General features: G+C 45.6%; 5 protein-coding genes across 14 annotated transcripts; 4 read left to right on the forward strand and 1 right to left on the reverse strand.

Moving 5' to 3' along the window:
* The first annotated feature begins 2,409 nt into the window (after positions 1-2,409).
* LOC136498065 (probable serine/threonine-protein kinase BSK3) lies at positions 2,410-9,543 on the forward strand. 2 transcript variants are annotated; one of them, XM_066493993.1, is made up of 12 exons: positions 2,410-2,648; positions 2,770-2,908; positions 3,610-3,827; positions 4,703-4,838; positions 5,158-5,291; positions 5,371-5,476; positions 5,927-6,012; positions 6,558-6,746; positions 7,041-7,205; positions 7,650-7,763; positions 8,017-8,304; positions 9,071-9,543. In XM_066493993.1, the coding sequence occupies exons 2-11, from the start codon at positions 2,830-2,832 to the stop codon at positions 8,260-8,262; spliced, it is 1,473 nt and encodes a 490-aa protein (XP_066350090.1). In that variant the 5' UTR covers positions 2,410-2,648; positions 2,770-2,829; the 3' UTR covers positions 8,263-8,304; positions 9,071-9,543. The 2 variants fall into 2 exon arrangements, with proteins under 2 accessions (XP_066350090.1, XP_066350091.1); XM_066493994.1 differs by having other exon boundaries at positions 2,410-2,644.
* Positions 9,544-9,720: 177 nt separating this feature from the next.
* LOC136498066 (casparian strip membrane protein 1-like) lies at positions 9,721-12,098 on the forward strand. The gene is made up of 3 exons (XM_066493995.1): positions 9,721-11,316; positions 11,417-11,540; positions 11,684-12,098. Exons 1-3 carry the CDS (start codon positions 10,958-10,960, stop codon positions 11,906-11,908), a joined length of 708 nt encoding a protein of 235 aa, XP_066350092.1. The 5' UTR covers positions 9,721-10,957; the 3' UTR covers positions 11,909-12,098.
* A 336-nt stretch (positions 12,099-12,434) lies between these two features.
* LOC136498068 (pentatricopeptide repeat-containing protein At5g04810, chloroplastic-like) lies at positions 12,435-21,974 on the forward strand. Of its 9 annotated transcripts, none has more exons than XM_066493997.1 (12): positions 12,435-13,205; positions 14,029-14,156; positions 14,832-14,972; positions 15,188-15,274; positions 15,414-15,567; positions 15,752-15,811; positions 16,276-16,704; positions 16,801-17,096; positions 17,611-17,740; positions 18,015-18,576; positions 18,821-19,268; positions 19,431-21,777. In XM_066493997.1, the coding sequence occupies exons 1-10, from the start codon at positions 12,525-12,527 to the stop codon at positions 18,501-18,503; spliced, it is 2,595 nt and encodes an 864-aa protein (XP_066350094.1). In that variant the 5' UTR covers positions 12,435-12,524; the 3' UTR covers positions 18,504-18,576; positions 18,821-19,268; positions 19,431-21,777. The 9 variants fall into 9 exon arrangements, with proteins under 9 accessions (XP_066350094.1, XP_066350096.1, XP_066350103.1 ...); XM_066493999.1 differs by having other exon boundaries at positions 20,414-21,777; XM_066494006.1 differs by lacking the exons at positions 18,821-19,268; positions 19,431-21,777 and adding an exon at positions 21,889-21,974.
* A 79-nt stretch (positions 21,975-22,053) lies between these two features.
* Positions 22,054-22,855, reverse strand: LOC136498071 (anther-specific protein RTS-like). The gene has a single exon (XM_066494008.1). It carries the CDS (start codon positions 22,750-22,752, stop codon positions 22,462-22,464), a length of 291 nt encoding a protein of 96 aa, XP_066350105.1. The 5' UTR covers positions 22,753-22,855; the 3' UTR covers positions 22,054-22,461.
* Positions 22,856-22,969: 114 nt separating this feature from the next.
* On the forward strand, positions 22,970-25,584 carry LOC136498070 (uncharacterized). Its single transcript, XM_066494007.1, has one exon. The coding sequence runs from the start codon at positions 23,498-23,500 to the stop codon at positions 25,322-25,324; it is 1,827 nt and encodes a 608-aa protein (XP_066350104.1). The 5' UTR covers positions 22,970-23,497; the 3' UTR covers positions 25,325-25,584.
* The last annotated feature ends 410 nt before the right edge of the window (positions 25,585-25,994 follow it).

A 25,994-nucleotide genomic window follows, 5' to 3' on the forward strand; every position in this document is an offset into this window, starting at 1 on the left:
TGAGTCTCAGCCAGGCTGACTCTTGCCAGATCCCCGTGAATGGGATACCAGGACTCCAATCGAACTATCCAATTACCAAAACACCAAATCTCATAGCCATACCCACGAAGGATCCGAATTACCCCCCGGGTGATTCTATCCAAATCACCCAGGGGTTCAGGGGCTACACCCGTCAGGTGCACTCGTGCGCACCCTCTGGCGAATCAAAATACCTTCGGGCGATTCTATCCGAATCATCTAGGGGCTCGAGGCTACACCCGTCGGGTGCGCTCGCGCGCACCCTCTGGCAAGTCAAATCACCCTTCGGGTGATTCTATCCGAATCACCCAGGGGCTACTGTCGGGGACCAAATACTGGGGTACCCAAAGAGGAGCTAATAACCATCAAACGTTGATGCTTTCGAACAGACAAGAGCGCAACTACACCTCCTGCCTAACGACTAAGGGCAGACTCCGCCTCGCCCGACGTCTGAGGGCAGACTCCGCCTCGCTCGACGTTCGGGGGTTGGCTCCGCCTCGCCCGACCCCCGGGGGCTGGCTCTGCCTCGCCCGACGTCTGAGGGCAGACTCTGCCTCGCCCGACGTCTGGGAGCAGACTTCGCCTCGCCCGACGTCTGGGAGCAGACTTCGCCTCGTCCAATGTCTGGGGGCAGGTTCCGCCTCACCCGACGTCTTGGGGCTGGCTCCGCCTCGCCCGACGTCTGCGTGCTGCTCCTTCATAACTACGAGCGCAGATAAGGCATGACACTAAAGTCAACCGCAATACCGAGGACCATATCCTGCACTCCTGCAGGAAAGTACCGTCAGGATATGACAAGACGGGCGCTTTAAGGCCCTTCCGGGCATGTCAGAGCCCAAACAGTGTTGTAGGCGCCGATATTTGTTTTACAGTGTTGTGGGCACCGCCATTGGCCCTCAGGCACGGATCCTGACGGAACCATACGACAACCACTACGGTCCAGGAGGAGACTCACGTCCTCTACAGTGACAGACGTGCAGTCACTGCGCCGTCCGCTTCCCTGTGGGGTTGCGGATCAACACCTCGGCCCGACGGGGCGGGATGGGACGTGACCACTTGCTGATCAAGTTAGAGCGCGGCGTCATCAACGGACAGACACCCAACATGGAGCTATCCCTGGCGCCATCTGCCGTGTCAGCACGGCTGGCTCAAAAGAAAAGGAAGACCCGGCACCTTCGAAGGACCTTCTTTGCCTCTGATTTTTCTTCTTTCTCCCATATGTAATCCCTGCCCCCCCTTGGTCTATAAAAGAGAAGACATGGCACATCACTAAAGGGATGGATCGATTCAACACATCACACATTATGTCACACATAACTGAGCAGCATTCAAGCTCTCAGCACCCGTTTGACCTTTCTATCAGAGACTTGGGACCTGTCCCTCTCTCGTCCGTTTGTACCCCCTACTACGAATCTTTCAGTGCAAATAACACGAGCAGCAACCATGAACTGGACGTAGGGACATTCTGCCCGAACCAGTATAAACCTTGTGTCTTTTTAGCACATCATTCGAGACAAACGCGCAATAATACAAATTTACTAGTTGGTGTTTACTCGAAACACCGACACGGCTCTTCACAGGTCCGGATCCAGCGCTGTTCATTACTGTCCAGCACTGTAGCATGGAGCCGGTGAAGATACAAATCGTGGCACGTGGCTTCACCGGTTCTTTCTCTTCTCAGTTCATTTTTCGATGATGCACCCACTTGCGTATATTGGCGTGTACAAAGATTTCGTATCACGTATCAGCATAAACCTCTATAATTTCCACTCCACCATTGAACCTTTATTTTATTGTTTATATAAAAAATTACACACTCCAAGACCCCTTATTAGTTTTAGGTTAATTTGCTCAGGACTTCTCATTTGGCCACATGTGATATTTGAATCTGTCGCCACCACTTTTTCTCTACAGAAGAAAGACCTCTACTCTACAGAAGAAAGACGAGCAAACAAACCAGCACGTCGTGTGGCGAATTTCCTCCGTGAGACAACGAGGGCGTCAGACGTCCTCACCTGCCGCTGCCGGCCGGCGAACCCATCCGCGTGCGTTTCGTGGCGGCCGTGACCCGTGAGGCTCACGTTGTTGCGTTCCCGGGCCACCACCACCGCGCCCCGGCCCCGAGCGAGCGGAAACGCACCCGCGGAGCCCGCCGCGCGCGCGCCCCGAGCAGAAACGCACGTCGCCAACTTGCCGTGCCGTTCCGGCGGTTTGGCGCGGCTACCCCCTTCCACGCCATTTGATGCTGCCTCTCATGAATTTTTTTTCTTAGAAAAAAAATTACCGCTTGATTTGACGAGATTAAACTGGTAATCCCGCACTGCTCCCGAGTACAGGCATGTCGGTATAAATATACCAGAAAATATTCCCGTCGAAATAAACCAGCAGGAAATACTAATACTCCTGCTGCTACTCGAACCAGCCCTCTCTCTTCTCTTCTCCTCCCTTCTCCTCTTCCTCGCTCAGGCAGGGGACGACGCGCCCCCAACGGAACTGCTACTCCTCCCCAGCAGAGAGCAGAGAGCAGAGAGGAGGAGACGAGAAGATCCCATCCACTACCGCCCGGTCGCCGTCCTCCTCCCTTCCCGCCGCGTCGCTCCGGTTCCGCCCGCTCTGCTTGCTTGGCGTAGGTGAGCAGCTCGGTTGGTCGCTTGGATTCGGGCGGCCCCGTCCCGTGCTCAGATCCGGGCGGGCTTTGAATTCCGCTCTCACCTCCCTGGTTTGCTGCTCTGCTTGCTCCGTCCCGTGCAGGTCGCCTCGGATTTTATTCCTCCCACGCCGCCCTCCGTCTCCGGGCTTGCGTGGATCGAAATGGGCGCCTGCGTGTCTAAGGCCGCCTGCTGCTGCCGCAAGCCGAACAACGGGGTTACCCACGAGAAGACTGATACTGGTGCGTGATGCCTTCCGCCTTCCATGCCTCCTCGGCGCTTTGCTTTTGCTGTTTTTGGCGGCTGGTTTTCCCTTCTCCGAGATATTTTGTGTTGCCTTTTTTGGTTTCTCTTCTCCAACTTTTTTTTTTCACCACCGAGATTGTCGGCAGGAGTAGTATTTTTGGATACTTGGATTCGCATATGGCCGCTACGTCCGCATTTGGATGGTTGCTAGATTGAGTAGGGTGCTTGTTGATTTCCTCCATCAATTCGTTTCCATCCAGTTCGATGCGTGATATCTGCAGTTGCGTTTCCGCACTGCTCCTGAGCCTTTTTTTAGTGGAATCGTTTCTGATTTCGGCGCTCTTTGATAGCTAGTGATTATGTCTGGAAATGGGTTTTTGTTAGGTCCGCGGATTACCCTTTTCATGCGATTTGTGGTGTTCGGATTCGCGTATGGTTGCCACATCCGCATTTCGATGGTTGCTAGATTGAGTAGAGTGCCTATTGATTTCTTCCACCCACTGATTTCCATCCAGTTCGATTGGTGATATTTGCAGTTGCGTGTTCACACAACTTCTGAGGTTTTTACCGGAATTGTTTCTGATTTCGGGGCTCTTTGATGGCTACTGATTAGGCTGCAAATAGGTTTTGTTAGGTATGTGGATTAGCTTTTCCGTGGAATTCGGAGTAATTTGACTGCGTGTTTTTCTTTTCATAGTGACGGAGGACGAGGAGGCATACGACCTGCCTGCGTTCCAGGAGTTCACCTTCGAGCAGTTGCGGCTAGCTACATCGGGGTTTGCGGTGGAGAACATCGTGTCCGAGCACGGTGAGAAGGCGCCCAATGTGGTATACAAGGGGAAGCTCGATGCCCAGCGCCGCATCGCTGTCAAGCGCTTCAACCGCTCTGCCTGGCCTGACCCGCGCCAGTTCCTGGTATCCCAGCTGCCTTCTCTTTTACCCTTTCTAATTATGCGCGTCTGGTGGGTGTAATTGATAGTTCGTTACCTGGTTGTTTATTTTGGGCATTGTAGATTCCTTGCAACTTTTGGTTGACATACCTAAGCTCTGAGAATGCCTCTTATCATGGAGGTTGTTGATTTGTACCTGTTCCAGTGATGATATGTATGCTTGCTATTTACTTATTTTGCTTTTGGATGGATTATCATGGCTTGCAAATGGAATGGAATGGCCGCACCTACCACCTGTTTGCCTATCATTTTCTCTTTTGTTTTGTTTGATTGTTAGATTCCATTTCTAAACAAGTGCTGTGTGAGACAGCTATCATATCAGCTGCTATGAGTCCCATCATTCTGTCCATTGTTGAACATCACTTTTTGCCCCCCTTTCCAGATTGAACTGGTTAATGTGAAGTTACACATGTACTAGTAGCTAGAAATAGAGCTTGTGTTGTCATCTCAGTAATGATATAGTGCCAAATATGGGGAACTTATATGTTTATTATTTCTGTAGTGAATCAGCATTTTATCCATCTCAATGATGACACTTTAATAGTGGCCATCAGCTTTTGTCAACCACATTTTGTATCTTTGATTCTCTCAGATCTACTTGTCCTAGTGCTTTATGAGCCTTTCAAATTGTGACTTAACCACAAGATATTTGATCACTTATGGTTCTGTTAGTCTGTTCTAATTTTACTCTGCATCACATGTGGTAGTGTAATACATAGGGGAAAACATCCTCTTCTTTGTGTGTAGGATTGGATTTTATTTGCTTTACCCGCAAGTGCAAATTTTCTAGGACATGTTCGAACACTCAAACTGACCTTTTGGGAAATATGTACTTTGCAGGAAGAAGCTAGATCAGTTGGCCTGCTCCGAAGCAAAAGGTTAGCAAATTTGCTTGGTTGTTGCTGTGAAGGTGATGAGAGATTGCTTGTTGCAGAATACATGCCCAATGATACGCTAGCGAAACATCTTTTCCACTGTGAGTCCTTTGAAAACCTTCAATGTTTTAGTTATGTTTAGCATTACAAAACAATTTGCATTCATAATCTGTCGCTCGACTATTGGGAATTAAGGATGATGCCATCACGTTTATTAATTATTAATTTCTGTTTTTGCACAAGATCTTGCATCTATTTGTGAATTTTCTCTTTGAACTTCTAATGGGACCAAGACATCTAGAGAGAATCACATGCATTTTCATTTTACTCAACTGACACTTAAATATCTGATACGTTGTTTTGAATGCCTGACAAGATTGATAGTGTAATTACCCCCATATTACTCTGTGCATTTCTCAGGGGAGTCACAATCAATGAAATGGACCATGAGACTAAGGGTTGTTCTCTGTCTTGCTGAGGCTTTAGAATATTGCACCAACAGGGGCCGTGCTCTCTACCATGATCTCAATGCCTATAGAGCTCTGTTTGATGATGTGAGTATCATGTGATTTATTTTTTCAACATGATCAGCAGTGGGTTCTGTAACACAGTTATGCTGTCTACATGATGCAGGACTGTAACCCTAGACTTTCCTGTTTTGGCCTCATGAAGAACAGTCGGGATGGAAAAAGTTACAGTACCAATTTGGCATTTACGCCTCCAGAATACATGAGGACTGGTGGGTCTTATCTTACTTTTTGAATGACCTAAACCTAGTTTGGTTAGTAGCAATTTGATGTGAGTTTGATTTAATAATTAGTGCTGAGCTTCTGAGGAACTACATTGTATTATTCACCCTGTTATGTTCTTTTACACGTGGAACACTTAAAGCAAGTTATTTATAGAAGCTAATGTACCTTTGCGAAGCTCGTTTGGCTCTGTCATTCAATGGTTCATCTGGATACAGTGCAATTATATTTTATGTTATGATTTAGAACCATTTTTGTGGCAGACCTATAGTAGATTTGAGCAAAACATAGCATGCACTAATGGTTTAATCTGCGAAGTAAACCTAATTGATACAAATGATGACGAGCATTTTTACTGAGCATCACACATGCAAATTCATATTTTGACGATTTGTCTTTGTAATGACCTTAGGTTTCATTGTCTTTTGTTTTACCTGCAGGACGTATCACTCCTGAAAGTGTCATATACAGCTTTGGAACCTTGCTGATTGATGTTCTTAGTGGGAAGCATATTCCTCCTAGCCATGTAACAACATTGAGCTCTAATGCTTTGAGAAATGCCCTTGTTTTAATGTTTTAAGTGCTCTCTTATGCTGACTGATATGACAGCATCTACTAGCAATTTCATGTGAATATGACTAGCTCATAGTCCATAGAAGACTTATTTAGCAAAAAGTTTAGTTACATTGCTTTCTAAAAAGATAGTTACGTTGAACACTGCAAAATCACTCTTTGTCTATAGGTTTCAGTCTTCACCTTCATTAAACAATGTGAGATAATCTCATATTGGGTTATAGTTACTCATTCAAATCAACCTGCATGGCAGCATTGGTCTTATCTAGTAGACCATAAGAAGGGCAATCTAGTGTATAGTTATCGTCTTGACTATTTTGCACTGTGAGAAAGTGTTGTCTGATGACATACCTGTTTTGGAACAAAGTATAATGAGACAACAGTGACCGTTATATGCAACAATAACTATCATTTCACACAATTATATTCCTGATTTGTTCTACGTTCAAGGAAAAATCAGTTGTACCAGACTAATGATCGTGGAGCAAATATGTGCAGGCCCTTGACCTGATTAGGGACCGAAACTTCAATATGCTCTTAGACTCATGTTTAGAGGGTCAATTTTCAAATGAGGAAGGAACAGAAATGGTGCGATTAGCTTCAAGGTGCCTTCACTATGAACCCCGTGAGCGACCTAATGTCAGATCACTTGTGCAAGTATTGACTCCTCTACAGAGGGATGTCGAGGTGAATACTTTATCTTTCTATTGTTAGCATTCTTGAATTCAGGCTTGCATTATCTAGCACTATGTTGAGAAAAGTATGCAATGGGTTTGAGCGCCATTTCAGTCATTGTCTTTAGATAGCCCATCATTAAATCACCAGACATTGTGTTCAGCATTTAGTCGGTTCCTAATTTAGCCTGACAAAATAATTGAATTGCGCAACGGGTAATTTCAGTCCTGTCTAATCCAGGCCATTTCAGCCCGTCTGAAGATAATGCTTTGACATCCTTGTTGACAATGTTTAAATCTTTTGCAGACTCCATCTTATGTGCTAATGGGCATTCCACGTGGCGGTGCATCTTCTATCCAACCATTGCATCTTTCCCCTCTCGCCGAAGCTTGTTCCAGAAAGGACCTGACAGCAATACATGAAATTCTAGAAAAGACGGGCTACAAGGATGATGAGGGGACTGCAAATGAGGTTCATTTTATTTATTTATTTTCTTTAGAGGTTTAATGACATTGTTTTTTCATACTTTAATACAACATTATCAGATACATTCAAATAAGCAAACCATTATTATATTTTTTCACAACAAAACATAGATAATACTTGCCGGTAGTCATTCTGATGCATATTAGATTCATAGTCTCCTACAACAACTTTAGTTCATATGCAGATACTCTAAATACTTACATAATCAAAATCTTATCTTACATTTCATGATTTTCATTTGGTATAGTTGCATTTAAAAGCCCTTCGTGTGCTATTTAATCTCAATCGCACAGATTACGTTGTGCTGGAATAATTTTTTCGGGTTCATCATGTGGTTTATAATTTGACGTTTCTACCATATATTTTTCAGCCAAATTGTTCATATTTGCTGCTATGTCATCCTCTTTATACCTTTTTTTTTTGCTCCAGCTCTCGTTTCAGATGTGGACGAATCAGATGCAAGATACATTGAACTCAAAAAAGAAGGGTGACAATGCTTTTCGACAGAAGGATTTTACTACTGCCATTGATTTCTATTCCCAGGTTTGATGTGTTCTGCTCTTTTATTTTATATGGATATGACAGAGATACTGGAGTTGCATGATTGAATGTGATTAGAGTCATATAGGTTCAACGTCTTCCAATTTGTTCCCTATATTAAGACACTATTGGAAAATAGCTCTGGGCTACATACGCTAAAAGTATTGCTGTTCATGATTACATTATAACTGGCATAGTGCAGTTACCTGAAGGCTTCTGTTGACCCGGTCTTTTCTAATTGTTCTTTATCATGCAGTTCATTGAAGTTGGTACAATGGTTTCTCCAACCATTTATGCTCGACGCTGCCTGTCATATCTGATGAATGGCATGCCACAGGAGGCATTGAATGATGCAATGAATGCTCTGGTAATATCTCCGACATGGTCAACAGCATTCTATCTTCAGGCAGCAGCACTACTATCACAAGGCATGGAGAATGAAGCCCAAGAAGCACTCAGGGATGGTTGTAACCTAGAGCAAAGTAGCAGTGGTGGACATTGAGAGTGAACAAATTTGTAGTCCCCAAAATGCACATAATTTCAGGTATATATACTTTTTAGAAATCCCAATGTCTTACTAAAGAATTAAGTACTACTTTTCTGTTGAGATGTATACCCTACTTTCCATATCTTGCAAATAGCCTGCTAATCTAGGATTTCATGATGAGGGTGTGGCTAGAGTTCCATTTCTTGTTTTGGGTTTAAAAATTAGTAACCTCGGTAACTTCTCGTCCTGTTTTGAGTTCTGAAATTCAGTTTGTCGATTGGATTTCTTGGACATTTTGAGTTCTGGAGTTTGGATTTTGTAATCTAAGTAGCTAGTAAATGTACTTCTATATACTCCAAAACTACATGTTTTCGTGACCAGAGGAAGTATTTAGCAAGATGGGATCAAATGGGGATTCTATGGCCTTAAACCAGTTCTTTGAGAACTAACTGATACAGCCCAGTTTCAGTTTTGGCTGTTAAGGATAAAAGACCTGGCTAGTTCCCGGTGGTTTTTGAAACCTGAGATACTGAGCTGTCATACCGGACTTTTGCTCTGCAGCATTGTCCCCGAATCCCTGGGATCTGAGAGTCTTTATTTTTTCTTCTATTGGCATGTTTGGATTATGCTAGTTGCTTGAAACAGTACTGAAGCTGCTGCCTTGTTTTGTTTTGACTAGAATTGTCATTTAACACATGAAATTTTATCAAGTTCATCAATATGCTGCTGTCTGTCTTAGTGGTCCCGAGAAGTTCCATAAGCAATCTTGAAGAAAGATGTTGACGTCACTATCTTTTCCTCGTTATTTTATTTTGTGGTGCAGGTGCTTGTTTGAAGAGAGTATTATTGGCTATGGAAGCAGGCGTTGTTAATTTGTCAATTTGGCTAGGGGTTCGTTAACTTCTTCAGATTTTGTGCGTGTGGAACGTCGTCCGTCGTCCATATCTTCATGTAGGATGTACATATGGAAGAAAGCGACAACAGTGGCTCTGAAAGAGAGGACAAAGACATCCAAGGTGAATAAGTGCCGCAGACAGGAAATTAATGGGGAGAAGAAAGTAAAACTTTTTTCTTGGTCCTACTGAAACAAAAGAAGGGAAACGTAAAAAAAAAAGGGATTGCTGATGTACATGTCCATCTTTGCTGGTGGTAGGTGCGTAAACCTGTACAGCAAGCGTTGTTTTTACCCTGTCTTTGTTCTTGGTTTATTATGCGTTAGCTCCCATTGGTATATTTCTGGATAAGATAGTGGAATTCTTTTAAAAGGCAAAAAATGTCAGCGTTCTGGTTGTTCCATTTCTTGATCTTCAAGACTTAAAACGCTTTCACCCCTTGCTCCAGATAATTTTTGTGGGAGTAAGTTAACTGCCATCAGAATGTCTGATTGTTCAAGCGTACCGCTCGATTCTGTCTCGTATTACGCAGCAAGCAAACCTTCTCAAGTCTTCGTTGTTCCGGAACGAGGTCAGGATTCGTTCCGGCTATTCAATCACTATATAAATTAGCCTATCGTTCCATGTGAAAATCATTCATGCCACGATTCCGAGAAAAACGAACGGGGTCCTAAGGGGATAAGTCTGCCGGGCCGCATGGGCATTGCCATGCGGTTTAGGCTAGGTGGCCATGTAACCTGCGGGCACCGCGAAGCATAGGCCGCTTGTTTAGTTTGTCAGCAATTCAAGCATACAACTTATGCACCGCACGCGGTTTGCACATGTTTAGTTCTTTGTGGAGGTTTTTATGTAGATCTACGCAATGTTCAATACAACATTACCCAGTACGTCTGATTTAGTCGTATTAGGCAATACAGAGCACATATAGATAAAACATTCTCTTTCACAACTTAACTAGAAATATGAGACATTAGTCATCCATGAACCCGTAAAAATTAAATCTATATGTAAGTTCACGGACAACCCGTCTTACATCCCTAGCCAGTTTGGCCCGTGGGAACGAGCGCAGCGCTGTCCTTCACAGCAAACACCATGGTCAAGATCAAGATAAAATGACAGATTGGTGCCGTTACAGTGTAAACAACATATCAAGGTCAGTATCCAGGGTCCACACACACACTAAGCGAGCTGTGGTGGATACTGTGGTGTAAACACCACATGAAAGCTACGTGATTCTTGGCCTCCTCTGGGCAGTGGCCACGCACACTAAGATCTTCCCACCAGGATCTTATTTGGCTGCACTCATATTCACCTAAATTCTAGATTAAAGTGAATACGAGCGTAGTCAAACAAGCCCTGACCGAGTGAGACCGGTGTCGTGAGTGATCTATATCAAGGTTTGCAGCTAAAAGGACTTTGTGGATGACAATGACATGACAACACTTGCTCGTTTCATCCTAGATCCCATCCCACACTAACAAAGCCTCCCAATCACTCTATCTGCTCATTGGCGCTTGCATAGCAGTTGGTAACAACTCCGGCCTCCATTCCTAAACCACACTACCACACCCCTCTAGCTCCCAACCCCAACCTGGACCCAACTTCACTAACTTCACTTTCACAATGCACGGGCAGTCGAGCAGATACACCCCAACAGCTCCTGGCAGCTAAGCCCATCTGACTCTATAAATGTTCTCTCCTCAACTCAAACTGGCCAGCAGCCGAGCTAGCTAAGCACCTCCCAGCAGTCTCAGTACCTCACGCGAAGCTAGCCTGCCGCCTGCGCCTAGCTAGCTCCAACGACGCAGCAACCAACCATGAGCACCAGCGAGCCCGGCGCCGCCGCGACCGTGATCCCCATCGACGACGTGGCCCGCGACCACGGCAAGGCCCCGTCTGTGGCCACGGCGCCTCCTCCTCCCGCTGCAGCAGCATCGTCAGCGGCGGTACCCGCGGCGGCGACGACGACGGCGCCTCGGAAGACGGGGGTCCCTTTCTTCCGGCGCGCCGACCGCGGCAGCCGCTGCGTGGCGCTCCTCGACTTCGTGCTGAGGGTGGCGGCCTTCGGGCCCGCCCTCGCCGCCGCCATCGCCACTGGCACCTCCGACGAGACGCTCTCCGTCTTCACCCAGTTCTTCCAGTTCCACGCCCGCTTCGACGACTTCCCGGCGCTCCTGTCGGTGTTGCCCGCCCGCCCGCCCGTCCAGCGATATTCCAGTGCATGTCGACTTGAGCTGACGCCAAACGCGTGCGCGCGTGTGCTTCCACTGTTGCAGGTTCTTCATGGTGGCCAACGCGATCGCGGCGGGGTACCTGGTGCTGTCCCTCCCCTTCTCCGCCGTCATCGCCCTCCGCCCACAGGCCATCGGCTTGCGCCACCTCCTGCTCGTCTGCGACATGGTATCCGTTCTCCCGCTCCGGCACCCCGTCACCACACTGCACACACGAACACGACACGCCCACGTACGTGCACGGCGCACTAGAACCGCACGACGCTGATCAATCGCTGAGTACAAGTTCTTTCGTGGTGAGTTGCCCTGCAGATCATAGCGGCGCTGCTGACGGCCGCCGCGGCGGCGGCGGCGGCGATCGTGGACCTGGCGCACTCGGGGAACCTGCGCGCCAACTGGGTGCCCATCTGCATGCAGTTCCACGGCTTCTGCCAGCGCACCAGCGGCGCCGTCGTGGCATCCTTCCTCGCCGTGCTCGTCCTCTTATTCCTCGTCATCTTGGCCGCCTTCGCCATCAGGAAACGCCGAACTGGATGATTTCTGCCCTGATGTGGATGTGGCTGCATGCGTATGTGCTGTTGCTCTGTGTTGCGTCGTGTTATGTGATTTTAGCTGTGTAAGTGTACGTGTGGAGCAGAAGTGCTTGTGTATGATTCTCAGATTTATTGCCTTCAAATCCAAAGGTGGTCAGTGTGTTCTTGAAAATGTATATGATATACTATCATTCTACGTTCTTCAAGTTGGTTTGTTTCACCGATCGAATGAAATTAGCTCGAAGCACACTGTTCCACTGTCCATATTGTTCTTTATTTTGTTTGAACTTTTTGACAAATTTATTTTGTGAAACTTTGTCGTTGTTATTATTGTTTATATGATGAAAAGGAAGCGTCATGGAAATAGAGCGCTGCGAATTTTAAAATGGGCTGTTTATTGGATCCGGCGGCCTGGTTAGCCGGCTCTAAATGAAATCCAGCCCAGTTCACTCTTCAGTGGGGACTCGTACCAAGCATTAGAACAAGCCAAGGACCAAATCAGAAATCTCGCCGCCGCGCCTTACCCTCCATCCACCTTGGCCGAGGAGGAGGACGCAGAGTCGCAGACGCTGGTGGCATCGTCTTCCCGGGCCATTCGAAAATCCGACACCACCATCCTGATGCAATTCCTCTCGCTCCCCACCGCCTCCTCGGCCTCCTTCCGCCGCCCCTCTCCACCGACGCCTCCGGCCCCAAAACCCTCGCCGCCTCCTCCCGCCAACCCCCTCGCCTCCAAGCTATGGCTGACGAGCAAGCTGTCCCCACCGCCTCCTTCGCCAGTGTCGCTCGAGATGGTGGAGGAGCCTCCGCCTCCGCCCCCGCCGGAGCCGGAGCAGGAGGCGGCGGCGCTGCGGCAGGAGGACTTCCGGCAGAAGGGCAAGGTGTTCGTGGGCAACCTGCCGCTGTGGGTGGGGAAGCCTGAGATCACGGAGTTCTTCCGCCAGTTCGGGCCCCTGGAGAAGGTGGAGCTGGTGCGGGGCCACGACGACCCCGAGCGCAACGTCGGCTTCTGTTTCCTCTACTACGGGGGCGACGACCCGGAGGCCGCCGCGGGGCGGGCCGTGGAGGTGGACGGGGTGGAGTTCCGGGGGAAGTCGCTCACCGTGAGGCTCGACGACGGGAGGAAAGGGAGGGCCAGGGCGGAGGAGCGGGCGCGCTGGGTCGAAGCTGGGGTGGCCCGGGAGGCTCGCTCACCGTGGCACAAGGGCAGGGAGGACGCGTGCCGCGAGTTCCGGAGAGTGCTGGAGTCGCGGCCCGAGGACTGGCAGGCTGTCGTCTCTGCTTTCGAGCGGATTCCCAAGGTGGTGGCTTCTCTGATTGATCACCTCAGCATTAGCATTACCCGACCTTATTAGTTCCTGTATAATGCCATTTATGCAATTGCAAGGTGGTGTTACATGCTGAACATGCTGAGACGGGTGAAGTTTTCCTGTCTTTGGGCTGTGATCTGCAAACCTTCCTGGGATACTAGCTCTGAAGGGTTCTTTAAAGAGCAGACTGCGCCAGCAAAACATGCTTAGAATAAGCTTTGTTAGGATGCCACCGAATAGGTCATCTTCCACCTTAGTTGTAGAGTAAATTACAATGTTAATTGGTGCCTGTTTCATGTCATTTCCAATCATTAGCTGACACCAAACCTCATCTCCAACTTGATCAGACAGCTTCAATGAACAATTCTGTTCTTCTGATCCTTATTCAAGTACAAAGCCTTTCCTTAGTTACCTTTGGAAATAAGTTGCTCCACAAGGTACTCTATGTTTATATAAATAACATGTAACACATACCCCTTACAGTTTTAATATAAATTTTTTGCAACCTTGCCCTATGACTTGTTTGAGATTTGGAGCTGGTGATCATTTAATTTGTTTTTACCTGGACAATCATATTTTGATTTCAATACCGTTTTTTATTTGGCATCTGGTAGTCATGTTTTAACAACTTCCTAGGAAAGTTCCGTACCTCCTTTACTCAGTTCTCAGGGCTCCAAAGAGAACGGGGTGGGGTGGGGGGTGTAGGTGCAATCATTTCTAGGAATTTATGCTTAGAATGTAGAATTGCGTCAGTGTTAACTTTTTTCATTTGGTGGCACTAATTATAGTCTTATTTTCTGCATTGATTGTTTAGCCATCAAGGAGGGAATTTGGTCTGATGGTTGTGTATTATGCCAAGCGTGGTGATAAGCATCACGCTCGTGCAACATTTGAGAACATGAGAGCAAGAGGGATAGAGCCCAATGCGTTTGTCTTCACAAGGTAGGTGCTTTGTTACTGTTGTTTAGTAGTAATTTACTAATTTATTGTTTTCTCTTCATCACAGGGTAAAATGCACCATTGCTTCCTAAACTTGCATAGCTGGGCCAACTAAATTGACTCACTGAAAACAAAACATCATATTATACTGCTAAACTAATCTAAGTAGGTCAACAGAGGTCTGGCACGGTACTTGTAGGTTATTTTTGCTTGTTATGTTTTTGAGCCCTGGTGCAAGTTCAGAGATCCACAGTGAACTTTACTCCTGGTAATGCCACCAAATGACCTGTATAAATTGTTATCTGAATAAATGGTAATTTTATATGTAAAGATAAAGATTATTTATGGAAAACGATCTTGCATGATGGCATCATGGGAAGCTAACCATGTGAAGAATATAGGCAGTAACCTACCAAGAAACTTTGTACCTGGTCACTTCTATGCTTGCTTGACTATTTGAGATAAAAAAGTTTGGCTGATAACATTATTGAGATACAGAGGGGGCTGTTCTGAAAACAGGAGGGGGGGGGGGGGGGGGTTTATATCCGTTATCTTCTTCTTTAATTTACTAATATCATACAGATAACAGATGTATGCATGTGAATGACTGGCAAACTAGCTCTAGCAATGTCTCTATGTACCTTGTCTCCTGCATTAAATTTAATTCATTTCATGCAGCCTTGTTCACGCTTATGCAGTTGCTAGAGATATGCGTGGGGCAATGTCATGCATTGAGGAAATGAAATCTGAAGGCCTCGAAATGACAGTTGTTACTTATAGTATCCTTATTGCAGGATATGGCAAAACTAACGATGCTCTGTGAGTATTTTCTTTTTTCGCACTGCCTTAACCCAGATCTATGTGTTACTGAACATGCTTTCTTCCAGAATTTCAATATAGCTATAACTGCCCTTTCATATACGATACTGACTCTTATACACTGTTTTAGGCAACAGATCACGCGGCCTTTTCATTTCTAGCCTTTCTCATATGACCCTTGGCTTGTTGCTAATCAGTTCATCTTCTCTTGGAAGATCTGCAGACAAGTTGTTCAAAGAGGCTAAGACCAAGCTCGACAACCTAAATGGAATCATATATAGCAACATTATACATGCTCACTGGTTAGTGGTTGCTGGTTACCAGATTCATAAACATAGTAAACTTAAGAAAAAAATAATACAATTTATCTCTTAACGATTACTGCTTTATCTGTTTACTAATAAATCATGTCAGAGCACTCAATTGTATGCACTTTTGCAGCCAATGTGGGAATATGGATCGAGCTGAAGAGCTGGTCCGTGAAATGGAAGAGGATGGCATTGATGCTCCTATCGATGTTTATCACAGTATGATGCATGGATATACTGTCGTCCAAGATGAAAACAAATGTCTAATTGTGGTTGAAAGGCTGAAGGTATATTGGGAAGGCAGCTCATAACTAATAACTAATTGTCATGTGTTCCTAAGAAATAATTGTTTTTATTTTTATTATGCTCACCTTCTTAATCTATAATGTCTTTGAGGATTTTGATCTGGGGATGGAAGGGAAATGAAGTGTTATATTTGCCATCCTGATTCAAGTTTCTCTGACTTTGCAGGAGTGTGGCTTCAAACCATCTATAATATCTTATGGTTGCCTTATTAATCTGTATGTTAAGGTTAGTTCTGCTCTTGTCTATTCTTCTCATGTATTACAGCCCGACTAGGGCTGTAAATGAGCCAAGCTCGTCGCCTCAAGCTTGGGCTTGTTGGAGGGTTGAGCCGGGCCTCAGAACCGCTCGAGCCTAAACCAGGCTCAAGCTTGGCCCATCATGCTAAATACGAATTGCCTTTTCTTCTACCTTTTTCCTTTTTGGTTTAAAGCCTCAAAGTAGTTGGTTTTGATGTCCTGCTTTCTAGTCCCTCTTTGTTTTTTATTATTTATTACTAATGCTTGGCAACTCCAGTGGAAGCATGGTCAATGAAATATAAGATACTTGAAGTGCAGCTTTGATTTAAACTTTGTGGAAATAAAATGGCCTGATTAATCATTTGAACTTGAGGCCTTACATTATTTGTATATCCCTGCACTTGTTTGAATGGAAAATAGTCGCTAATGCCAGTTTGAACATTCCTTTTACAGATTGGGAAGGTTCCGAAAGCCTTAGCTATTAGCAAAGAAATGGAATCACATGGCATCAAACATAATAACAAAACTTACTCTATGCTGATCAATGGATTTATCCATCTGCATGACTTTGCAAATGCTTTTAGCATTTTCGAGGACATGATAAAATCAGGTTTGCAGCCTGATCGTGCCGTATACAATTTGCTGGTAGAAGCATTTTGTAAGATGGGAAATATGGATCGAGCTCTTCGCATATTTGAAAGAATGCAGAAGGAACGAATGCAACCATCAAATAGAACATTCAGGCCTATCATAGAAGGATTTGCAGTTGCTGGAGATATGAAAAGGGCTCTCGATACCCTTGACCTAATGCGGCGAAGTGGTTGTGCTCCTACTGTAATGACTTACAATGCTCTCATCCATGGGCTAATTAGAAAGCACCAGGTAATTCTCAAATACATATTAGATTCTTCACACTGAGAACCATGTAAGCTTTATCCTCTTCTTTTTGTGTACCTGTGTATGTGTGCATGTTTGCAGGTTGAAAGAGCTGTTTCTGTACTTGACAAGATGTCTATTGCCGGCATTGCACCAAATGAGCATACATACACAATCATTATGAGAGGCTATGCTGCTAGTGGAGATATTGGGAAGGCTTTTGAGTATTTCACCAAAATCAAAGAGAGTGGCCTAAAGCTCGATGTGTACATTTATGAAACATTGTTGAGAGCCTGTTGCAAATCAGGAAGGATGCAAAGTGCCTTAGCAGTTACAAGAGAGATGAGCTTTCAGAAGATACCAAGGAATACATTTATATATAATATTTTGATTGATGGGTAGGTACTATATAAACATAGTTAATGCCAGTTAATGTTATTTTTATCTGTCCTATTGGGTTTAAATTTGTTTATTTATTCGCTGCTTACGTAACAAGAAGCCTTTGCAATTTGATCCTTTTAAAGATCTTTTTAGGAAAACCTCTGGGGAAACAATTTTAGGAAATGGACTCTTTTGCATGTCCATGACATTGACACCATGGCAGCTGCCACATATGATATTCTTTTGTTGGACTTGCAGGCTCTTAAGTGGTACTACCTTAGTACCAAGTGTCACAGCACCATGCAAAACGTTCCATTTTCATAAATTATTACTTTATAGGCCCATTTGTGAAAATGTTATATATAAGGACCAAACTTATTTTTTTTACCTCAGTAATTCAGACACTTGCTTTCATTTTGATGTCAATTTATGGTTTATTTGAGCCATGTTATAATCTAAAATAGTTTATCAAATCCCTGATAAGAGTATTGCATAATCTAAAATACTGTGTCATTACTTTCTTTCATGTAGTTGGGCTCGCAGAGGAGATGTCTGGGAGGCAGCAGATTTGATGAAACAAATGAAAGAGGATGGAATCCCTCCTAACATCCATACATTTACCTCCTACATAAATGCATGCTGCAAAGCAGGAGACATGCAGGTGTGTGCATTTTTCATCAAAATATTTGATTACTAGTTTGTGGTGGCACAGTTGGACATAGCCTGATAGTAATAGTACAGCGCAATGAGATAAACATTAGTGGAAATTTTTTAAGGTAGCCGAGCACAATGTTTATAATGTCCATTATTCACACAATGTACCTTTGTTGCACACTGGCTTCATCTTATTCTCATTGGAAAAATATGAATGGAGAAGTAATCCTGGCCTTTGTTGCACACTATCACTAATTTCTTGTTTGAACTATTTATTGTAGAGAGCGGAAAATGTGATTCAAGAAATGGCAGATGTTGGATTGAAACCGAATGTCAAGACGTTTACCACATTGATTAAAGGTTGGGCTAGAGTGTCACTGCCAGATAGAGCGTTGAAATGCTTTGAGGAGATGAAATTGGCTGGGCTTAAGCCTGATGAAGCTGCTTATCATTGCTTGGTGACCTCACTTCTCTCAAGGGCAACTGTGATGGAGGGAAGCACCTACACGGGAATCTTAAGTGTCTGTAGGGAAATGTTTGAGAATGATTTGACTGTTGACATGCGCACTGCTGTTCACTGGTCAAAATGGCTTCACAAGATTGAGAGGACGGGTGGTGTGCTAACAGAAGCACTTCAGCGAATATTTCCACCTGATTGGAACTCATCAAAAAATTTGGAGGCTTCGAGTTCTGTAAGTGACGGAGATTCTGAATCTTGCAGTGACTCAGAGTTTAGTGATAATGATGAGGATCATGATGATGACTTGTGACACAATATCAAGACAGTTTTAACCTTTCCCTGATCCCTCACTACTGCTTCAGTGCCAGAGTTAAACTATCAAGGTATGCTGCGCACATGTGTTCTTAATATATCTCAACTTTGTTGACATCTTTTTAGAAGTATACTATGCCTATCATTAATGAGTTGACCGTAAGTTCTGTAACAATCTTTTTAGAAGTATAGTCTGCCTATAATGATCACCAATTGGCAGTTTGAGTTCTCATAATTTGATTCCAAGCGACATCTAAAACAATTTTGTTCAAATCGACAGTGTTTCTGATGAAACTTTATGCCCTCAAATCACAGGCTACTTGCTTGTGGCCTGCCAAGAGGAGGGTTTGGAATCTTAGGCCTCGTTTAGATTGTGAAAAAAAAATGAACCCGATGAATAGTACCACTTTCGTCTTATTTGACAAATATTGTCCAATCGTGGACCAACTAGGCTCAAAAGATTCATCTCGTGATTTCCAACTAAACTGTGTAATTAGTTATTTTTTTTACCTACATTTAATACTCCATGCAAGCGGCTAAAAATTGATGTGATGGAGAGAGAGTGAAAAAACTTGGAATTTGGATGGCATCTAAACAAGGCCTTATTGTGTTTTTAAACCTGAGCTGTCTGTCCTCTGCGGTGTTTCAAGAGTCGCAGACCGGCAGTAACAGTTCTGCTGGAGCTGAAGACACAGGCTGTCAATGCAACAGACGAAGGTCCACTTATGTATGTTGCTGTACAGATCAGTGACTCGTAGTACAGGTAGGTAAATATTATCTATATTCTGAGATATTGACAAGTTCATTTCTCATCATTGCTCTATTTCTAGTGCAATCTAACTAATAAGTTAAATTCAGTTTTGTATAATTGGAGAAATGCTGGTGAAGTTATGCTTTTACTTCGTTTATTTCCCATGTGTACCAGGCAGGGCTTTTGTACAATGACTCGGTACAATATGTTACAAAAGGCTATTCTTGGAGCCAGTTTAGTTCACTTCATTTTGCCAAAATTTTCAAAGATTCCCCGTCACATCGAATTTTAGGATGCATGCATGAAGCATTAAATATAAATAAAAAATAAAACTAATTACACAGTTTAGACGAAATCCACGAGACGAATCTTTTAAGCCTAATTAGACTATGATTGGACACTAATTATCAAATAACAACGAAAATGCTACAGTAGCATTTCGCCAAAAAATTTGCCAACCAAACAGGCCCTTGGCTTCCTTTGTATTGTTCTGTACCAAATGTACCTTCCGTGATAAGAAATTAAGGTCTCTGCATTCATTTCATATTACAACATTAGTTGGACCTACTGGAGTAGTAGAGTGTTTGTAGCCTTGTAATAGGTTTAATACCACCTCTGCAGCTCTGTCATCGGCATTTAGCGAGCATTCCCAGCACATGACTCGTAATTGCATTTAGCCAGGACAGTACTCCTACATTATAATCATATATGTTTAAGTATATAAAGAGCTTTGTAACCTCTTTTCTTCCTTTTGTGAGCTATGAATTAATGACCTGAATTGAATGCTGTAAAATATAGCTGATGATTTTAAACATGGTAAAACAGGAATACAAGCGTGATTTTAGACCAACTTGCTAGATAATGTGTGTGGATCTTTACCTTTGTTCTGATGATTTTACGCATGGTAAAATAGGAGTTTAGACTTTAGATTGGTCCCTTCTGCTTTATTGCAGTCCGTGTTCGGCAGGTATGGTTGTGGAGGAATTTGGATGGTTTGGAGGAATTCTGGAGGAATGTGTGAAAGGAAAATACTATTTCGGATGAAAAAAGAAGTGGATCAAGCCGGGTCTAAGGACACCCCAACGGGGCTTGAAGTACAACTCCAATCAAGTCATACATGATGACTGTTTTCTCATTTAAGGTTTGGCATCTTCCAGTACAGCAGCTTCAATCAGTGTGAGCTTGGAATTGCTCGCCCCTGTCCAAGCTGAGAGCTTTTACTATCCGGGACACTTGAATGCCTGCCTGCACAAGACGGCATTATGGCTGTGTTTAGCTGAAGGAATTTGGATTTTGGGGTACTGTAGCACGTTCGTTTTTATTTGGTAAATAGTATTTAAACATGGACTAATTAGGCTCAAAACGTTCGTCTCACAATTTCCCACCAAACTGTGCAATTAGTTTTTCTTTTCGTCTACATTTAATGCTCCATGCATGGGCCGTAAATATTCGATGTGATAGGTACTGTAGCAACTTTTTAGAAGTTGAGGTGGAACTAAACGGGGCTATATTTCTTGAGGCTGGTCTGTGTTTGTGCGTTTGTGTGTGATATATGAGCTGCAAATCTTAGCTGTCGGGTATCTTTCGTTGAATCAAAAGTGGCCTCCCACCTTCGAGTCTTGCCACAAGATAAAACAGTGCTTCATTTATGCCCGTTATTATTTATGTTTGCTTAGCTGCATTGCCCTTCTGAATTTATACACACTGTAAATTCGTGATTGCAGCTGCAGTGTGATATTACGCGACTTATGTGGTGTTTGGATCCAGTGATAAATTTAGGAGGTGTGTTGGGAGGATGTTGCATGGGGTGTTCGGATACTAATAAAAAAATAAATTACATAATCTGTCAGTACTTCACGAGACGAATTCTTTAAGCCTAATTAATCCGTCATTAGCACATGTTTACTATAGCACCGCATTGTTAAATCATGGACTAATTAGGCTTAAAAGATTCGTCTCGCAAATTAGTCGCAAACTATGCAATTAGTTTCGTAATTAGTCTATATTTAATACTCTATGCATGTGTCCAAACATTTAAAATTTAGGAGGGGCAACCAAACATTTAAAATCATGTTCTTTCCATAAATATAAACCTTTACTGTATTATGTGTATATGTGTTTCCCTTTGTTCTTGTGGAAATTCCATTCGCGTTTTCCTTTCCTGGGGAGAAAATGCCATATGCATTTTCTTAGAAAGATTTTGCAGTGCGGTGGCTGGTTTGTGGCAATAACCTACAGAGCACAGTTGGATGCTGAAGTATAAAGGTGGAAAAGTTAGGTCCAGTGCTAAGTTCCTGGGTGTTCTAACGACAAAAGCCGTTGGCGGGAAGATGGAAAGGGAAAAGATGTTTGATCCTTATTTTTCTCTTACAGTATATTGGCAATGTCACTTACTGTAAAATCAAAACTTTAAAATGTATATTGAATATGAATTTATTGCTGCAACTTTTCCATACTACACTATTAAGGATACATATGTTTGTACTTTGAATTATTGTTGTCAAGACGTAAAGTTCGATTTTTTTATTGCTGCAACTTTTCCATACTACACTATGGATACATATGCTTGTACTTTGAATTATTGTTGTCAAGATGTAAAGTTCGATTTTTTTTTTCTTCCAAATCAGAACAGACCATGGATTGATGGATCGAAGGAGTGCGTTGCTAGGAGAATGCAAACCATGCACAGTTCAATTCAATTGAATACCGCTACAACTTCTGACGACTGGTCTATATATGGTTGTTGGAAGGCATTTTGAAATAGATGGTAGCATGTGTTCACCAAGCAAGGAAAGGATACAAGCAAATGGAGCTCAAGAAGACATGGCCCTTCCATTTATTGGGATACAAGCACGAGTCCTAGTGTGAACTCTCAATCTCTCTTTGATTTCTCCCTAAATCCCTGATCTCGCTTGGTTTATATGAAGGAATCCACCCCAATCTCAAGTGGGCTCTCCAACTAATCAAGCCATTCATCTTGGTGGACCCTCTCTTATGTATGTGGGAACTCCATGAGAGGTGAGCTTGAACCTGAAGAAGCTCAAGGCTCCAAGTCACCTTGGGTAAGCCTTTCTCATTGTTTGAATCTTAGCACGGGACTCGAAACATTCAGAGGTGCGGGTATATATATATCGCGTTGGATCGGTATAGTAGTTTAGTTAGTTTATAAATGGTTGGGTATGTAACGCTTGGCTAGCTAGACGACCTAGACGTTCCCGGTGACGGGGCAGCCGGAGGCGCAGATCATGGCGTCGTTGGTGCACTTGAGGAGGCAGACGGGCAGCTCCACGGGGTCCAGGTCGATCAGCGGCTGGTAGCAGTCCAGCATGCAGGAGGTCACCCGGGACCCGCAGATGGTGACGCACTGCGTCAGCCCGGCCACAGAGGACCGCCGGTGGCCGCCGTGGCCGCGGTGGTGGTGGTCGTCATGGCCTGCGTTCACCGCCGCGACCACGAGCGCCAGCAGCAGAAGCATCGCCGCGACGACAGCCTTCATGATGCACGCACGTACCTTCTTCGGATCGGAGCTGTCGATCGACCTCTGATCGAAGAGTGAAGACGAAGGCGCAGATATTGTATCGAGAGATCGATGCTAGCTGCGTTGCGTTGGGTTGGGATTTGCATCTGTATATATACACGCGACGCGAGGAGGACCTAGCTAGCCCAGCAGATCGAGTTGGCGTTGCCTGGGGGGAACGTGCACAGTGATGCATGCGAGCTGTGTGACGAGTGAAGTGGACGTCGTGCTCACTTGCCGCAAGCAGCAACATCTGTGTGAGCGGAACAGAAAGTAACAGGCTCATCACACATGCACGTACCTCTGGTGACCTGCACGCACCGTGTCCACTTCTTCGTTCCTGTTGCATCCATCGATCGGGTTTAGACAGTGTATCACAGTCAGAAGTGACCTGACCTCGCAACCGGCGTCGCCGCCGTTCCCGTAGAACATGGAGTAGTGCAGCCTCGGCCTCGTCGTCCTCTATAGTTTTTAGTATGAAAATAATTTAAATATAAATTCAATGGGCCATGTTCGGGCCAAGAAATATTTCACTATGCTGTCCAAGCCATGTCCATTAAGCGCTGCAGGCCGGACCGGGTCTACGGTCAACCACCACTTCCGCCACCGGTATACCCGGCTTTGACTGCAAAATGTATCCGTTGGCCCTCTTCCTCCTCCGGCCTCCGATCTCCGAGATTTGAAGCCGCCTGACCCGCCGCCGCTTCACCCCCACCTTACCGCCATGCCCTCCTCCTCCGCCGCCGCCATGGCCAGGCCATCATCCCGTCCATCCTCCTCCTCCTCCTGCTCCGCCTCCAAGCCCCGGAAGCCCTCACCGTCCCCTTCCCCATCCCCGGCGACGGCGCCCAAGCACAAGACCGTTGGTTCGAGCCGCCGCCGCAGCCCGCTATCCGATCTCAACTCCAGGGACGCCTCCGCCGCCGCCTCCTCCGGGTCCAGGTCCAGGGCCAGGTCCGCGTCCACCCCGCGGATCCCTAAGCGCCCCGACTCCAACCCCCGGCCCGGGACCAGGGGTCCGGACCGGCTCCCGGATAAGGAATCGAGGACCAGGGCGCAGAGATGCGCCGGGCAAGAGCCAAGGATGGGTGGGCAGGAGCCCATCGGTGCGCGGATCAACAAGATCGGGCCGGCCGCCGGCAAGAAGCAGTGGCCGGCGAAGGACGAGCAGCTGGATCAGTTCCACGCCTTGACGCCGGAGAAGAAAGCGGATTCCGAGGCCACGCCGTCTACCGGCGCGACGCCGCCGGTCCACGCGTCGATCTCGCCTGAGGTGGCCGCGGCGTGCGGGTCCGCGACGCCCGCGTGCTTCGCGGCGGGCCACCACGTCGTCCCCGGCGTCGGGGACCGCCGAAAGTGCCGGCCGCGGGGCATCCTGGCGATCGCGGGGGAGGGGTTGACCAGCCAGGACCTTGACGAGGAGCCGTCCCGCGCGTCCATCCACTGGCTTTCCTCGCCGTCGGGGGCGGAGGCCTGGACGTCCTCGACGAAATGCGGCAACGAGGAGGCGTCGGTGAACTGGCTGGCGTCCCCGCGCGACGAAGGCGGGGTGGACTTGCTCGAAGACGAGATCTTCGAGCCCAGATGCTCCTCGGAGGACGCGTTCTGGCGGTTCTCCCCGGACTGCACGGGGCTGTTAGGCTCGCCGCTGCTCAGCGGTCTGCTGGACTTCGGCACTCCGGCGTCGGAAATGTCCGGGGCGACGCCGTCGTCAGGTTTTCTCCCCGCGCAGAAGACGCCCAGCAGTGGCGATAGCATTAGTCCCTTCTCGCTCATTGTCAAGAGGGCATCGCGGTCCTCTTCCAGATTTCGGACTTTGTGTGCCCAGCAGGGACTGGGCAGCAGCTACCGGTATGATTCGGCTGCGGATCCGACACCAATTTCTGGCGAGTCAAGGCATGATAGTGTCAGCAATGGCACACGGTCAGGGTTTACAAGGACAGGCAGTCGTCCCCTGAAGATGATGGAATGTCTTGAAATGATGAGTTTGTCACTAAGGCCTGGGGACGATGACTATGAGGGAAATGGCACACCACCTGCGCCATTGCCTGAGCTTAGCTTCCAGTTTGCAGGAGCTCCGACGCCTCTGGAATCCATAGACTTGACCTCTTTTAAAAGGTCTCCTCGTGACATAGAATTGAAGGCAGAGACAAGTTTCCGAAAATCGGTCATGGCAGACACTCGGATCTCTTGGCGAGAGGGGCTTGTCAGCAGAATGTTTGATATCGGTGATTTGGATTGCTGCAAATGGCTATCTGATGATGAAGGTTCACCAGTGCTTTCGCTCACTGAAGAGGCTTTGGCAGATTGTACCAATTCTCAGCCAGGTAATGGTTGTTGCCTGCATGGGAGTGGCGACCAACAGGAAGCATGTGGCTTTGGCTCTGTTGAGTTCAGTTGTATTGGTGATGAACCGAACAATAATAGCATCAAGGCCTCTCCAAATCATGTTTCAGTTGCAGAGACCATGAATACAGAAGGATTTGAGCTTGTCACATCAGATGACTCTGATTGGACTCTCTTCTACAAGAATTACTTGTTTGAATCATGAGATGTCTGAACTACAGTGGGTTTCTTTGCGCAGATGTTGTGTACCAATTGTACTACTAGAACCCTCGCAAACACGCACATTTGTGTTTGCTGCATCCTTGTACTTTTTTCAGTATTTGAAGTTTCCTTTTACATTCTTTGACAGCTCATGTAAATCATGTTGGTACATAGATTTGTTTCTGGAATAACCACTTGTGGTCCCTTTTAATCCACTGATAATAATTCAGAGAGTATATTGCATAGTTTTTTTTTAATTTTCAGTCAATAGACATTGTAAACTTTTTGCAACCAATCTGGGAATATATATCGAGCTCATGAAATGGAAGATGATGGCATTGATCTGGTAATTGTGTTTGAAAGGCTGAGGGTACAGTGTGAAGGCATCTCATGACTAATTACCATGTGTTCCTAACAAAGAATTGCCAGTCTGATTAAAGTTTTTCTCACTTTGCAGGAGTGAGGCTTCAAACTATCAATAATATCTTATGGCTGCCTTATTAATCTGTATGTCAAGGTTAGTTCTGCTCTTGTGTATTCTTCTCTTGTATTGCAGCTGACTAGGGCTGTAAATGACCCAGCTTATTGCCTCAAGCAGTCAAGCTTGAGCTTGTTGGAGGGTCGAGCCGAGTCTACAACTAGGCTCAAGCTTTGCCATCTCTTCTATCTTTTTC

Source organism: Miscanthus floridulus, chromosome 12 (assembly GCF_019320115.1).
Source record: "Miscanthus floridulus cultivar M001 chromosome 12, ASM1932011v1, whole genome shotgun sequence".
Taxonomy (NCBI): domain Eukaryota; kingdom Viridiplantae; phylum Streptophyta; class Magnoliopsida; order Poales; family Poaceae; genus Miscanthus; species Miscanthus floridulus.

What these genes read in the sequence shown, in the direction of transcription:
- LOC136498065 (XM_066493993.1), top strand. Translation starts at nt 2,830, where the DNA reads ATGGGCGCCTGCGTGTCTAAGGCCGCCTGCTGCTGCCGCAAGCCGAAC. An exon ending in CTGACCCGCGCCAGTTCCTG is followed by an intron (nt 3,828 to 4,702) that starts GTATCCCAGCTG and finishes TGTACTTTGCAG; the next exon opens with GAAGAAGCTAGATCAGTTGG. An exon ending in AGCGAAACATCTTTTCCACT is followed by an intron (nt 4,839 to 5,157) that starts GTGAGTCCTTTG and finishes TGCATTTCTCAG; the next exon opens with GGGAGTCACAATCAATGAAA.
- LOC136498071 (XM_066494008.1), bottom strand. Translation starts at nt 22,752, where the DNA reads ATGAAGGCTGTCGTCGCGGCGATGCTTCTGCTGCTGGCGCTCGTGGTC.
- LOC136498066 (XM_066493995.1), top strand. Translation starts at nt 10,958, where the DNA reads ATGAGCACCAGCGAGCCCGGCGCCGCCGCGACCGTGATCCCCATCGAC. An exon ending in GACGACTTCCCGGCGCTCCT is followed by an intron (nt 11,317 to 11,416) that starts GTCGGTGTTGCC and finishes CCACTGTTGCAG; the next exon opens with GTTCTTCATGGTGGCCAACG. An exon ending in TCCTGCTCGTCTGCGACATG is followed by an intron (nt 11,541 to 11,683) that starts GTATCCGTTCTC and finishes GTTGCCCTGCAG; the next exon opens with ATCATAGCGGCGCTGCTGAC.
- LOC136498068 (XM_066494006.1), top strand. Translation starts at nt 12,525, where the DNA reads ATGCAATTCCTCTCGCTCCCCACCGCCTCCTCGGCCTCCTTCCGCCGC. An exon ending in GGCAAAACTAACGATGCTCT is followed by an intron (nt 14,973 to 15,187) that starts GTGAGTATTTTC and finishes TTCTCTTGGAAG; the next exon opens with ATCTGCAGACAAGTTGTTCA. An exon ending in GCAAAGCAGGAGACATGCAG is followed by an intron (nt 17,741 to 18,014) that starts GTGTGTGCATTT and finishes TATTTATTGTAG; the next exon opens with AGAGCGGAAAATGTGATTCA.
- LOC136498070 (XM_066494007.1), top strand. Translation starts at nt 23,498, where the DNA reads ATGCCCTCCTCCTCCGCCGCCGCCATGGCCAGGCCATCATCCCGTCCA.